Below are 13422 nucleotides of genomic sequence, written 5' to 3'. Positions count from 1 at the left end.
CTGCTGCCCAGAATCTTATATTGAAGGATGAACAAAACACTAAACTGGTATTTGCCTCGGGAAATCCGATGCATGGATTTCAGTCAGTAACCTGCTCTGTGGTCCATAGTGTTGACCCTGGTACCTTGAGTTGAAGGATGTCAGTTGAACTCCTTATCTCAGCAATTTGAAGACAACAGTGTCATAGAGTTGCTGTGCAAAGGTCTGGAAACTGTGCCCTTGGAAGCCTTGCTGCCATGCAAGTCCACAGCTTCCTCCAGCTCCCAGTTCCCGAGGCTCCGTCTTCATACACCTCCTATTCTTCATTCCAAGGAACTCCATCACCACTTTTAGACTTCACATTCCCTTCTAATAACTACTCCTTTTACATGAGCAAATTGAGAAAGTCTCTTCCTTGCAGCCAGAATCACTCAAATTGAAAGAAAATCCTGACAACTACATTCAGTTTGCATTCAGAAGGGAAGGGAGACCTGCTGATAGCTGCCTCCTGAATAGTGGAACCAGCTGGATACATTTTAGTGCAAACCCAGCCTGTACGACAAGACCTGGGTGCATGAAACTGAGATTGCTTTTTTTCAAGAAGAGGCAATTTTTAAACTTGCTTATTTTCCCTCTCTGTGTCCATGTGTTCTCATTGTTAAACACCCACTTATGAGTGAGAACATGCAGTGTTTTGTTTTCTGTTCTTGTGTCAGTTTGCTAAGAATTATGGTTTCCAGATTCATCCATGTCCCCACAAAGGACATGAACTCATCCTTTTTTATGGCTGCATAGTATTCCATGGTGTATATGTGCCACATTTTCTCTTGCTTTCTGCATTTCTGGTAAATAAAAAATTGCTTATTTTTTCTTCTTGTTTAAAGATTATTGTGCTATTTGTCTGACAGTTTTAAGATATTTCTGAAACTTCCAACAAAAAACAACCTTTAATTCTCTTTAATGACAATTTCATTTTTCAGTTCTAGAGACAACAAAACTTAATCTGTTTCTAGACCTTCAAAATAGGGAACAACAAATGATTGGAAGATGTCAGGCTGACTGCCTTCCCTTTTTTAAAGCTCTCCTAGAGAGCCCTTCCTAGTAGGCTTGAGAAAGAGAGAAGCAGTTGGGCACAGTGGCTCTTGCCTGTAACCAGCACTTTGGGAGGAGAGGTGGACAGATCACTTGGGGTCGGGAGTTCAAGACCAGCCTGGTGAAACCCCATCTCTACTAAAATTATAAAAATTAGCTGGGTATGATGGTATTCTCTTGTAATCTCGGGAGGCAGAGGCATAAAATCACTTGAACTTGGGAGGCAGAGGCTGCAGTGAGCAGAGATCGCACCATTGCACTCCAATCTGGACGACAGAGTGGGACTTCGTTTCAGAGACAGAGAAAGAGAGAGAGAGAGAGAGAAAGAGAGAAAGAGAAAGAGAAACAATCCCTGACCACAAGCAAGCAAGTGGTCTGGCATCATCAGCCAGGCATTGGTATCCTCCTCTTGAACATACAAGTTTTACAAAACATGTAAGGCCACTCTGCTATCATGGTGGATAAAATAGGACAGCTCCAAAATTACTTCTGACGATGAGTATAGTGCAAACCACAAACATCACCAAACATTCCTTTCCATATTAGATTTATCAACATACCCAACATAAAATTAACCCCACTTCTTAAGAGCATTCAATCTAGAGTAAAGCCCCACTTTTATAAGCCCCCAAATCACCTAAGTCAAGCCCAATCATGTCTAATAAGTTATCTGTAATGCTTTTTAACTTTTCCAACATCTTCCTACTGAGGTGCCCCGCAGTTCCCCATGGAGTACACCCTCTCCCTAAAAAAGTAATGAACTCAACTTGTTCAGTTCCAGATGTTTCTAGTGATGCTCATTCGGGGTTTTTGGACAGGAATGTCATGTTCCTCCAATCCAATCCTGTTACTACTTGCTCAAACCATTGAAGAGCAGCTCCCCTCAAGTAAACTTCTTGGTCCTCCCAATAATCACTGATGTCTACCAGGCATTTATCACTCACCCAGCACTTCACATGGATGAACTCATCTGATCCCCGCAATGACCCTGTGAGTAGATAGGTTTAGTGTCAAATTTACAGAAGGAAAAAAGGCACAATACTACTAAGTGATTTAGTGAGCAGTTTGTCAGCCAGTGGTGTGGGGCTCTCATCCCGACAGCACACTGCTTCCTTGCACGCTGTTCCTCTGCCACTATGCTCTTCCGCTTCATTGAATGGTGTGTGGCCACTGTGTCATCAGCCAACACTGAAGGACACTAGAAACTAAACAGCACCAGGAAATCATTGCTGGGTTTCCTGTAAGATGCGGGAGAATGCTGACTCACAGGAGGAAACAAAAATTCTCTCAGATTTCAGTATCGCAAATAACTTCTAAGCTTCTTCTGAGAAGTTAGATATTTCTCAGCTAATGGAGACATTAATCATATAATTCCCAATTTTTCAACTTGATTTTAAGGAAAGTATGAGACGATTTTAACTTGACTAAACCTAATCAGGAAAGATATTCCCTTTGCACATTTCTTTCATTGTTACTATGTGGTCAAGGGAGCATTCTTTCTTGGTATTATAGTAATATGACTATTAATGCTATATCTTCCTTTATAACAAAGAGGGAGTTTGAGGCACATAACTTTGGAAGGCACGAATCAATATCTACAGATATTTCAAGAACTTAATTCATTTTATTTTAGCTACTTTTGTAATTTACTTCCAACTATAGGGAACTCTACAGGCTTTCCATTTACAAATGATACAAAGTTTATTTTTAAAAATAAATTTCTTTGAGTAAAAATTTGAGTACATTTAAAGAGAAATGCTAACTATATAGTAGTACAGGCGGTGGGACACCAAACAAGAAAACAAAAATCATGAATGTGTTTTGGGAACCCTGACTTCGTTTCTTGTGTTGGATGCTGGAAGGAGGCGAGTTTAATTCGTAGTCATTGATCTCAAGAGCGCAGGTCCTTGAAATTGAGACTGGATGCATGTTACCGTCTAATCGCATTAGAAGACAACTTTATCATCCGTCTCCTTCTCCACTTCCCCTCTGCCGTCTTATCTTGTTACCTTTATATTTTTTCAGGAAAAAACCCTCCGGGATGGGCTGCGGTGGGGGCTGGCACAATAAGGAATCTTCAAGGAGTGAAAGTGACCAGGGCTACCAACTGGTCCAGAGATGTGCGCTAAGCTCGCAGAAAGCCCAGAGGGTCTGACTGCCTCTGATCCTGGGAAGTTTTAATTCTTCACACTGGTCAGTAACTGGGTTTCTAAAACTGCTTGGATTCTTTGGCTCCGTTGCGTCCCGGCTTCGTGTCACTGTGACAGCGTGAAACGTGTGAGTGAATGAAAGTACTTCGGTGGAAAGTAAGGAGGAGCTGCCAGAGATGTGCTCCTCCTCCTCCTTTCTGGCTGTGCGGCACCTTGACCTTGAGTCCACCTCCCTCCTCTTTCCACCCACTCGTGATGGGAAAGTCCTTGGGTACCTCCTGGAGGCCCAGGGGCGGGGTAGAGGACAGGGATGGAGACTGGCCCCGAGATTGGAAGGGGGGTGGGCAGCGCTGGAGAATAACGCCCAGGAGCGAGGGCAGCGCAGCCCCAGACTCCCTGGAAAGCCCAACAGTCTGGAAAAGCTGGGTGTGGATTCGCCCCTCTTTCAAGAGTTTTCAGGAAGTTTGGGGGAGGGGCGAGACGCGCTCACCAGTTCTACCGGCGTCGGGCGCTGAGGGTGAGAAGGGACACAGCAGCAGCAGGTCTCAGTGCTTGTCACCTTCCTGCCCACCGGGGGGCTTCGGGCGCGCCCGGCGGGGTCCTGGGGGCGCAGGCAAGGGGCCGCAGGCACAGTGCGCGGGCCAGCATGGAGGGACTGGTCTTCTTCAACGCTCTGGCCACCCGGCTGCTGTTCCTGCTGCACTCGCTGGTCGGGGTCTGGCGAGTGACCGAGGTGAAGAAGGAGCCTCGGTACTGGCTGCTCGCGCTGCTCAACCTCTTGCTCTTCCTGGAGACTGCGCTCACGCTCAAGTTCAAGCGCGGCAGAGGCTACAAATGGTGAGAGTGCCCCGGGAAAGCGAGGGCGCACGGGGCCCTAGGGTATTGTCCCCCACCGCACTCGCGGGCAGCCCTAGATCCCATCTTCCCGAAACCCGCCGATTCTACTCGAATTTGGACCCGGTTTGTCCTCGCTGGCAGCTTGGAAGGCGCGAGATGCTTGCACGTCTCTTGGGCACGCCAGGGCTACCTTAGGGTCCCAGTGCAACACTGGGAAGGCTCGATCCGTGAGCCCAGGCAAGAGTCACGCAGTCTGAGGTTTGGAAACTCGCAAGATGAATAAAGAGAGGAAGCGTTGGTATGTTTTACTGAATGGGTCATGGGGCAAGGGTGTGTGAGTGTGCGCGGGTTACTCTACGTGCGTGCACGTGCGGAAATGTCCTACTCTGGGCATCAGCGACCTTTGCAAGAGCTAAGCGCACGGGGTCACCCTCCTAAGACTAGAAGCCTCTCGCCGGGCGTCGGTGGTTTCAGCCGCTTCCCTTCCCTGCAGCCGCAGGGGTCGCGCGCTCTCTGGCACAGCGCCAGCTTCAGTTGTCTGAGTTTGGTGGGGCTTTGGAGCTTGGTTAATGGCCTGCCTATCTTGCCAGGAACGGGTTGTAACGCTGGTGAAGGGACCAGCAGGTAGTGGTTTAGTCTTAACCTCTGTGTGCAAGAACTACACGTCATGTGTGGTGCTTATTTCCTCCCCGAAAGGCTTGAATGGCAATAAAGTAATTGAGAAAAAGATTCTCTTGCCATTGACGAAGAGCCTCCCCCAACCCCCAGAGGAACTTCTCTAAGTTAGGCCTCTTTGTATATTATTTTTTAAAATGGGATGTGTTTTCATATATATCAATACGTTTAAAATACCCCATGCTATGAGAAAGGAGAAAATGGCATTAGGCAATTCACAAATTACGTGCACAATGACATTATAGTCATTGTATCCAGAAAAATAAAACAGCCCCCCTGCAATTTTACATATTAAACTACAAAAGGCTTTGTATTTCTTGACAGTTCATGGAAGAAAACATGTTGCCTCTGAAGATGATGTAAATTTTGCTTACATTTTTTTACGCTGAAAAATTTCTAGAATTACCAGTGCTCAAATTATTCAAGAACAATCCTAATTTAATGCAACCAAGCTAGGAATGTGACTACCCCTGCCTCCACCCTCCCCACCCCAGTGAAGAGTTTATTAAGCATGAGACATTTGAGGTACTTTCCAGTGTGCCTTTTGGAAATCTCAAAGAAAAATGTTGTTAGCTTCTCAAATAAGCCTTGGGGTTAAAGAAACAAAAGGGGGAAAAAGTGTTCACTCCGCAGGTCACATAACATCGATTTAACTTTGAGTAGCTTTAATAAACCAGAGTGGAAATATCTTTGGTCATAGAAAGATGAAGTCTGAGGCTGAAAACTGTTCCATGGAAAGTCTTGCCACCAACCACCAGAGATTCTGGGAGACCTTCAACCTTGGAAGAGGGGCCTGCTCTCCCCCTCCAAGAGTAGACCAGAGGCCTTAACTCTAAGTCAAACACTCACATTGTGTATAAATACTGTAGCCAATCGAACTTTACCTTCATGGCGTCTACATCTTTGTTTACTGCTGATTCAGATTGACATCACTTTAAACCAGGAGAGGAATAATGGTTGGGACAAAAAATGAGTGATGGTCAAATGTCAGGTTCTACAGGGAACTGGGGATATGCTAGTGCTTAGAGTATGCACCTCAAAATTAGACAGATAATGGGGTAAAATCTGGGTTTTCCTACTTGCTGTCAGAACTTGAGCAGGCTACTTAGTATCTCAGCCTGAATTTCTTACCTGTGAATACATACCTCATAAGCTATTAGAGAATTATATGAACTAGTATGTGTTGATTGGTGATGAATAAAAAAGCAATGATCATTTCTAGATCCAAAGATTTTTCTTTATTTCCTTCTTATTAAAAATGTTCTTGTATCAACTAGACATTTTATATCTGCACAAGTCAGACTAATTTACTTGAGTGACTAGCCAATAAACCATTGGTTCCATGCAAAAAAGTAGAAAAAAAATTCTCACCTTTATTTCGGAAGAACAGACCCATTTTATATATTGGGCATTATAACACTAATTTAAGGAAATTCTTGCTAGCCTAGCTATACTCATATTTGAAAATAAGCAAAAAAAGAAGTTGATTGATTTGACTTAGTGTACAATTTCAGCAACAAATGAGTCTTTGTAACTGGTCTAAATAGGAATATGATTAATAATGGTTTATTCTACTGATGTTATCAAATACAACTGAGTATACAAATATGTTCATTCATATGGTGGACAGAGCCCACACACTGTTCTGTCATAAATGTGATAAAAAAAACTCAGAAGACAGGCTGCTAAAAAATGTAGGAAATTATTCTGGAAATAATATGGTAACCATGAAAAAGGGTTTAATTTGGGGAAGATGCCATTTCTAGGCAGAGTTTTCTGAGTAAAGCAAGATATAATTTTTGTTTTTGAGTTTTAAGAAAATATTTCCAACAGAAAATCTAGGCTGATGGAATCAAAGAGAGATGAAGAAAACATTATGGCAATATCTATTCCTCTATATAGAAAAATATTAATATGTATTAGTCTATATCTGTATAGATTTACATATTAAACTACAAAAGGTTTTGTTATTTCTTGACAGTTCATGGAATAAAACATGTTGCCTCTAATTAATACTAATATTAATATGTATTAGTCTATATGGATATAATGATAAGCCTTTGTTCCATTGGTCTTATAGTCTTATATTTTGGAATCTACCCTATAGGACCAATGGTACCCATATGTGAGGACATGAGCAAAAATATTAATATCCTTATTGTTCATGGAAAGTAAAGCTTAAAACATCCTGATTATCCATCAAAGGAAATGTTAACAATTGTGAAATATTCACACTGTAAGCTATTTTACTGATATTAAAAATAATGAGCTAGACCTTAACCCTAACCTCAAGGAATGTTCATGATATATTATCAGGACCCTAACGTTATAGAGTTGTGTATATTACGGTTCATTTTTTAAAAATGGACTTGTAAAAGAATTGCCCTTTCTATCAATTGAAAGCATTGTTTCTACAAGTTGAAGTGAGCAGCAAAGGAGGAATAAGAGGAAGGGAAGGGGAAAAGGGAAAAAAAAAACCTTCCATATTGAAAATAAATAAATAGGAATATATTAGAATAGACTGAATGATTAACTAAACCTGAATGATGGACTAAAATATATACACATATAAGGTGAAAAACTTCTTTTCCTTGAAAATCAGATCCATGGACCTTTTTTGGACTACTTTGGGCTACTTTGAGTATTGTTCTTTTAATTTAAATTTACACTTGGACCTAAATGAGTCCAAGCCATAGAAATCGTGGAACAATAAACAGCGTTATAGAGGGAAATGTGAACTAAATATTTTGAAACATAGCAAACATATGACACTTATCCAGAGAATGTTTCTTTAGCTATCCTTTGGAAAGGAAACATGGAACTGGAATTGCTGAGCTCAGCCATCCAGGGACAAGCAGCGTTACATCAACACTACAAACTCGCCAGTTGGAGAGGTTTAATTTGTTGGAATCCTATAGAATAGAGAGGGTGAGCCAACAACACATCCCTGTTAAGCTAAAAAAAATGTGTGCTCATGGAGGTTGCTCTTTTTTCACCTAATATTTATCTGTTTCACCTGCATATTTAATTACATTTCTATAAGATGAAAATGAATATCCCTTGGCTTAAGCTTTTCTTGATTGTATTTTCTCTCGTCTGGGCAACAATCCAATGGATCTGTGAATTACCATTTAGGTAAAGTCAAATAAAAGGCAGCATTTCAGCTGTTTTCCAGCCAATAAAATATTCCTCAGGGATAGAAAAAATTACTAAGATTGTGACAAGTTTGAAGCCTGTTAAAGCAGGCATTATCTGAGAATAAGTAGAAAGCTAAGTTGGACTTACTGGCCAAAGTATACAATTTTAAGCACTGAGTTTTCTTCACCAGAAAAATCCAAGGAAAATACACTTTGTGAGTTAGTAAATAATAACTCACCTATTTGGTCACCTTGCTTTGTCTCTCTCATTTCCTTTTACTTTATTAGGCTCGATCAGATGAGTATTTTTGAATTGCTTAATAAGCAAGCATGATAGTATGCTGAATACTGTGAGACCAGACAAAAGAAAAAGACAACAAACACGCTTGACATTTTAAAAGATAGCATTTTGATGAAGTGCTCAAATGTGTTGGAATCAGAATCATTATGAATATTTAGCATTTCCTATGTTCCAGAACCTTCCAAGGGTTCCACGCAGATGATTCCATTGGATCCTGACAATAACTGTAGTTTATTTTCCGTTTCTCTGTTTTCTTCCATTTTTAGATGAGGAAACTGAGGCACAGAGCTATTAAGTCATCTCTTCCAGGACCAGTTAGTGGTCAGTTAAGAGAGAAGAGTGAAGACTTCAGGCTCTCAATCTTACACACTCTTAACACTCAGAGGAGAAAGGATGTGCTCCGGCATATGGGCTCGGGAACAGGGAACTTGATGGCATTTCAGCTGTCGCCAGAAGGACGGGTGAGAGCTGCATCTGGAGAGAGGTGTGCGAAGGCCACGTAGGGAGGGAACCTCCTGGGTGGGCAGGTAAATTAGGCAACCTTGAGCGGGTTTCTCTGGAGAAGGCACAGAATCTTTTCACTCTTCTTTCAACAACAGTGTACGGGACGTCTACTATATTGTGTCAGGCATTATTCAAGTACTGAGAATATGGAAGTGAATAAACAGGCAAAATTCTGCCCTTGAAAACCTCACATTTTAGTCAAGGGGCTCAGAAAATAAAGACATAAGTAATTAATAAAGAGACGAATGAATAGGTAACAAGAAACAAGTGAACAAATGAGTGATCAGAACTCTGAAGGCCCCAGGGGTTTGGGTGACAGGCCGAGGGGGTGTGCAGGAAGAAGGGGCCACTGGATGGTCAGAGAGGCCTGGCTGGAATGTGACATTTGAGCTGAGGCCTTATGGAAGAGAGAGAGCCAGCCAGGCATGGGGAGGATAAGAAAAAGGGACAATCTGCATGAGCCGTGAAACATTTCTGACATAACCCTCAAATGACTGATAAATACTGTTTTTCTACTCTTCCCTCTCTTAATTACAGTGTCCCTCGACTCCATGTTAAAAACTCTTCTGAATTTTCTTGACTTTATGATAGCTCATTTTAAACACTGTGTATTACAAATTGTCTGGATGGCTCACAGCTGAAAACAGAAAAGACAAGTTAGAAAACAGGATTCTATCCTAAATTGATCATAAATTCAAACCAATCTTGTAAAAAATTCAATGAAATCTGTTTAGATCATTCAATTGCATTTGAAAAGTTCAGCAGTGAAATTGAAGATGTAGGCCTGACAGATGCATACTGTAGGAAATTTGATCTTGATTTATAAGTTTTGAGCAATGCGAGAGAACTTTGTGTGATGTAATGCTGTAGTATGTGATAATATGTACTTTATTCCATCAAAAATGTTTATGAAAATACCAGAGAGAAGGTTTGGAAATAAGAACACTCTTCCTCCCCCACTCCCCACCCCAATCTTTTTGGACCCCAGAGGGATGAGATAGAGGGATTTGGAAGGAGACCCAGTGACTTCCATATGGCCAACTTGGGCACTGGAAATTCTCCCAGAAGATAAACCACTTCTCTCCCTCTTGACACTTGGTGTCCAAATTTCCTAAAACCTGTCTTTAGCTTTTTAGCGTATGTGAGGTTTTATACTCCAGGCATACCTCATTTTATTGTGCTTTGCAGATAGTGCAATTTTTAAGGTTTGTTGTAGCCCTGAGGGGAGCAAGACTTGACACTGTTTTTCCAATGTGTATGTTCATTCTGTGTCTCCGTGTCAGCATTTTTTTAATTTTATTTTTAGCAGTAAAACATTTTTAAATTAAGGTATGTACTTTTTGTTTGTTTTGAGACAGAGTCTCTCTCTGTCAGCAGGCAGGAGTGCAATGGCATGATCTTGGCTCACTGCAACCTCTGCCTCCTGGGTTCAAGTGATTTCCCTGCCTCAGCCTCCTGAGTAGCTGGGACTACAAGAGCGCATTACCATGCCTGGCTAATTTTTTGTATTTTAGTAGAGACGGGGTTTCACCATATTGGCCAGGATGGTCTCAATCTCCTGACCTCGTGATCCGCCTGCCTCAGCCTCCCAAAGTGCTGGGATTACAAGCGTGAGCCACCGTGCCTGGCTGGTATGTACATTTTGTTAAGGCATAAGACTGTTGCACATTTAATAGACTACAGTATACTGTAAACATAACTTTTATATGGACTGGGAAATCAAAAATTTTGTGTGATCCACTTTATTGAGATGTCTGAAACCAAGGTATGCTTGTGTTTATCTTCCTTGTGGGAACGTGTACTTCAGATCCTGAGTCTTGAACTCACTGCAAAAAGATGACTTAAATGTGCATCATTTTAGGTAGCACACACTGAATGTTATTAGCAAATGACTTTGTTTAAAGTAATCCAAGTCATGGTTTAGGAAGAAGAGTCTTCTCCATAAATTAGTACCATGCTTTACTCCCAAGAAGAAGGCACGCTTGCTTCTTTTACTTCACAGAGGACTTCGGACCAGTGTAATAATTATGTCTGCATGTAGAATGGCATCTCCAAGAAATTGAGTCATTGAACAATGGTCATGCTTTCTTTATGAGTATGTTCAATTGAGACATTTAGAACTAAAAGTTAAAGTTACTGATATATATTTTTTTCACTTCTTGTACTTGACTGGAAGAAAAACAAAGTACAAATTAGCATGGGCAGCTCTTATAAGTCAGTGTAAATATAGCCCTATTTTTGAATTTCATGCATTTCTTCTCATGGCAGTGACATTATGCATACAGCATCAGGACAAATCTGAATAGCTTAATGTTTTTTCCAACAGTGGAAAATTCACATTTATATCAAGGTTTATTCTCCCCATGTGTATGTTCCCCACTACTCTGGAAGTTCCTATAAAGTCTTGGTACTAGGACAATTAGGCCTTCGGTATATAATATGTTTTGTTAAAAAGAAAGTTTCTTCTCTTTTAAAAAAAATTTAATGTAGGAACTTTATGAAATGTACTTTTTTGGAAAGTCATGTTGAAATCATAGGAATATAAGGATTGTTAGTATAAGATGCCAGGGTGAGCACCAATTTTGTTACTTTTCTCTGAATATAAACCTATTACCCATAGTTACTTAAGAAGATGGGTTATATTTTATCTTTGGTTTGTCTGAAGCTCGAAGAGATAGATAATATACAACTGACTTAATGTTATCCACTTATTAGAATAAAAATCAGCCATCCTTAAGCACATAAAGATCGGCACTGCTGTAGTCCTGGGTGAGGAGGTGGGGTTGCTCCTGTAGTGTTCTTTTGCTTTCTTATTTCCCAGATTGGGCTTCCTGCCTCATGCATGTTTTAATCTACCTGAAATAGCCTCCCATAAATTGGCTAGTGTCATTCTCAGGCAAGCTCTTAATACTAGTGATGACGATTATGAGGAAGGTATGATGATGATGATGATGATGATGATAATGGACGTGGCACCACTTATCAGTTATTGAGTACTGACAATGCTACAGCCTGCTTTCTTTCCCTTATCTCATATAATCCTTACAATGACCCTATAAATTAGTTACCCATTTTAATTACCGTTTTAGGGTGAGGACATTAATGCACAGCAACACTAAATCATTAATCCAAGGTCACAACTGATAATAATAGATCATAAATACAATTCCTAGCATCTGGTGAGCACTCACATTTATTGAGCCAGGCATTGGCATTGCACACATCAGCTCATTCAATCCTGACAACTGCCCTGGTATTGCCTTCGTGCCTCTGCTTGCAGATGGGGAAGCTACAGCTTAGAGGTCTGGAGAGAGTCTTCTTCCCAGGATTAAAAGCTTAGTAATCCTGTACTGAGTCCTCCCCTTACTCCATCAGCCTACTTGTTATTTTTTTGTATTTAGTGACTATATTACTACATAGTTTTTAGGGTCAAGGATTTTCTTTAGTAGAGAAAGGATCAAAGTTTTGGTGGTGGTGGTGTTTTTTTTCTTTCTTTCTTTCTTTCTTTCTTCCTTCCTTTCTTTCTCTTTCTTTCTTTCTTTCTTTCTTTCTTTCTTTCTTTCTTTCTTTCTTTCTTTCTTTCTTCCTTCCTTTCTCTTTCTTTCTTTCTTTCTTTCTTTCTTTCTTTCTTTCTTTCTTTCTTTCTTTCTTTCTTTCTTTCAATTGTGTAGGTAAATCTCAAGTGACCAGCTCAAGGAGGACTGGCATGATTTTGCTTAGAACATAATGTAGCAAAGTCCACGCTACATATAAGAGTATCTGGCTCGAATACACTCTTGCATAAGCAAACATTCTTGTAAAACCAAAACAGGATGCAAAAGGAAGAAAAGGGGGAAAAATTCTAGACTATTTTAACTTTTGCCTTAAAGAACCAATCTCCTTTACAGAACAGAAATAAGTACTATTGTCTTTATTTAGAATGAAATAAACTAAAGCCTTACATAAATAATAATTATAATGCCTTTTAGTTTCTCAGCAAGTATTGAAGTTCTTTTAGTCAGCAGTAATATAAGTTCATTTGTTCATTAAATAAGCATTTATTGTACTAGAAGCCGTGGTGGTGGTTTTCTACAAAACATGTATAGTCATACAAAATATATATAGTCATACAAAATATATATAGTCATATGAGAACAGTATAAAATAACATTTAGAGAACCAAGTAATTTTTCACAAATTAAGCCCAAGAGTGTGGAAAGCATGCAAAATCAAGATACAATCAGTAAGGTAGGCTTGTTGACAAGGAACATTTCAGAGGTAAATGATTTCTGAGACACTAGTGGTTATGAGTGCAGAAAAGAGAGATGTGCTTTGCAAGTTGAAAGACTATCATGATGGCGATAGTTAGGATTTCAGTTGGAACAGTTCATTTAGGAGGATGCCATGATTTTATTTTCTTCTGAAATAGTCTATGAGAAAGATAGTGTGTAGATCCTCAAATGGATTCATATTTTGTTACTATAACTAGTTTAGTAATAGCGAAACATATTGTTGAAGTGTGACTGTGAACAACTTCAGTTGTAATAAAGCTTGTGCTTGCTTGGAAAATTTTAGATTGAATAAGGTATATGGGGTACAATTTTGCTATAAGTTTATATCATAATTTGAGAATATGACTTTATTTTTTAAAAATTGCAACAACAAACAATGACAGTTACAATTAAGAGTCACATTCATTAGTATCTCCTCTTTACAAAACCTAAATGTAGACAATCTTCAAGGACTTTGGAAATACAAAGAATGATTT

General features: G+C 40.0%; 1 protein-coding gene across 1 annotated transcript in view; it reads left to right on the top strand.

Moving 5' to 3' along the window:
* Positions 1 to 3271: 3271 nt before the first annotated feature.
* TMEM26 (transmembrane protein 26) overlaps positions 3272 to 13422 on the top strand; it is a 47485-nt gene continuing 37334 nt past the window's right edge. The window contains exon 1 of the mRNA XM_003928695.4: positions 3272 to 4058. Coding sequence (XP_003928744.1) covers positions 3868 to 4058 — 191 coding nt within the window. The 5' untranslated portion in view covers positions 3272 to 3867. The remainder of the gene's footprint in view (positions 4059 to 13422) is intronic.

The sequence above is a fragment of the Saimiri boliviensis genome, chromosome 12, assembly GCF_048565385.1.
Source record: "Saimiri boliviensis isolate mSaiBol1 chromosome 12, mSaiBol1.pri, whole genome shotgun sequence".
In the NCBI taxonomy this organism is placed as follows: Eukaryota; Metazoa; Chordata; class Mammalia; order Primates; family Cebidae; genus Saimiri; species Saimiri boliviensis.
This window is presented reverse-complemented; position numbering and strand designations above follow the sequence as displayed.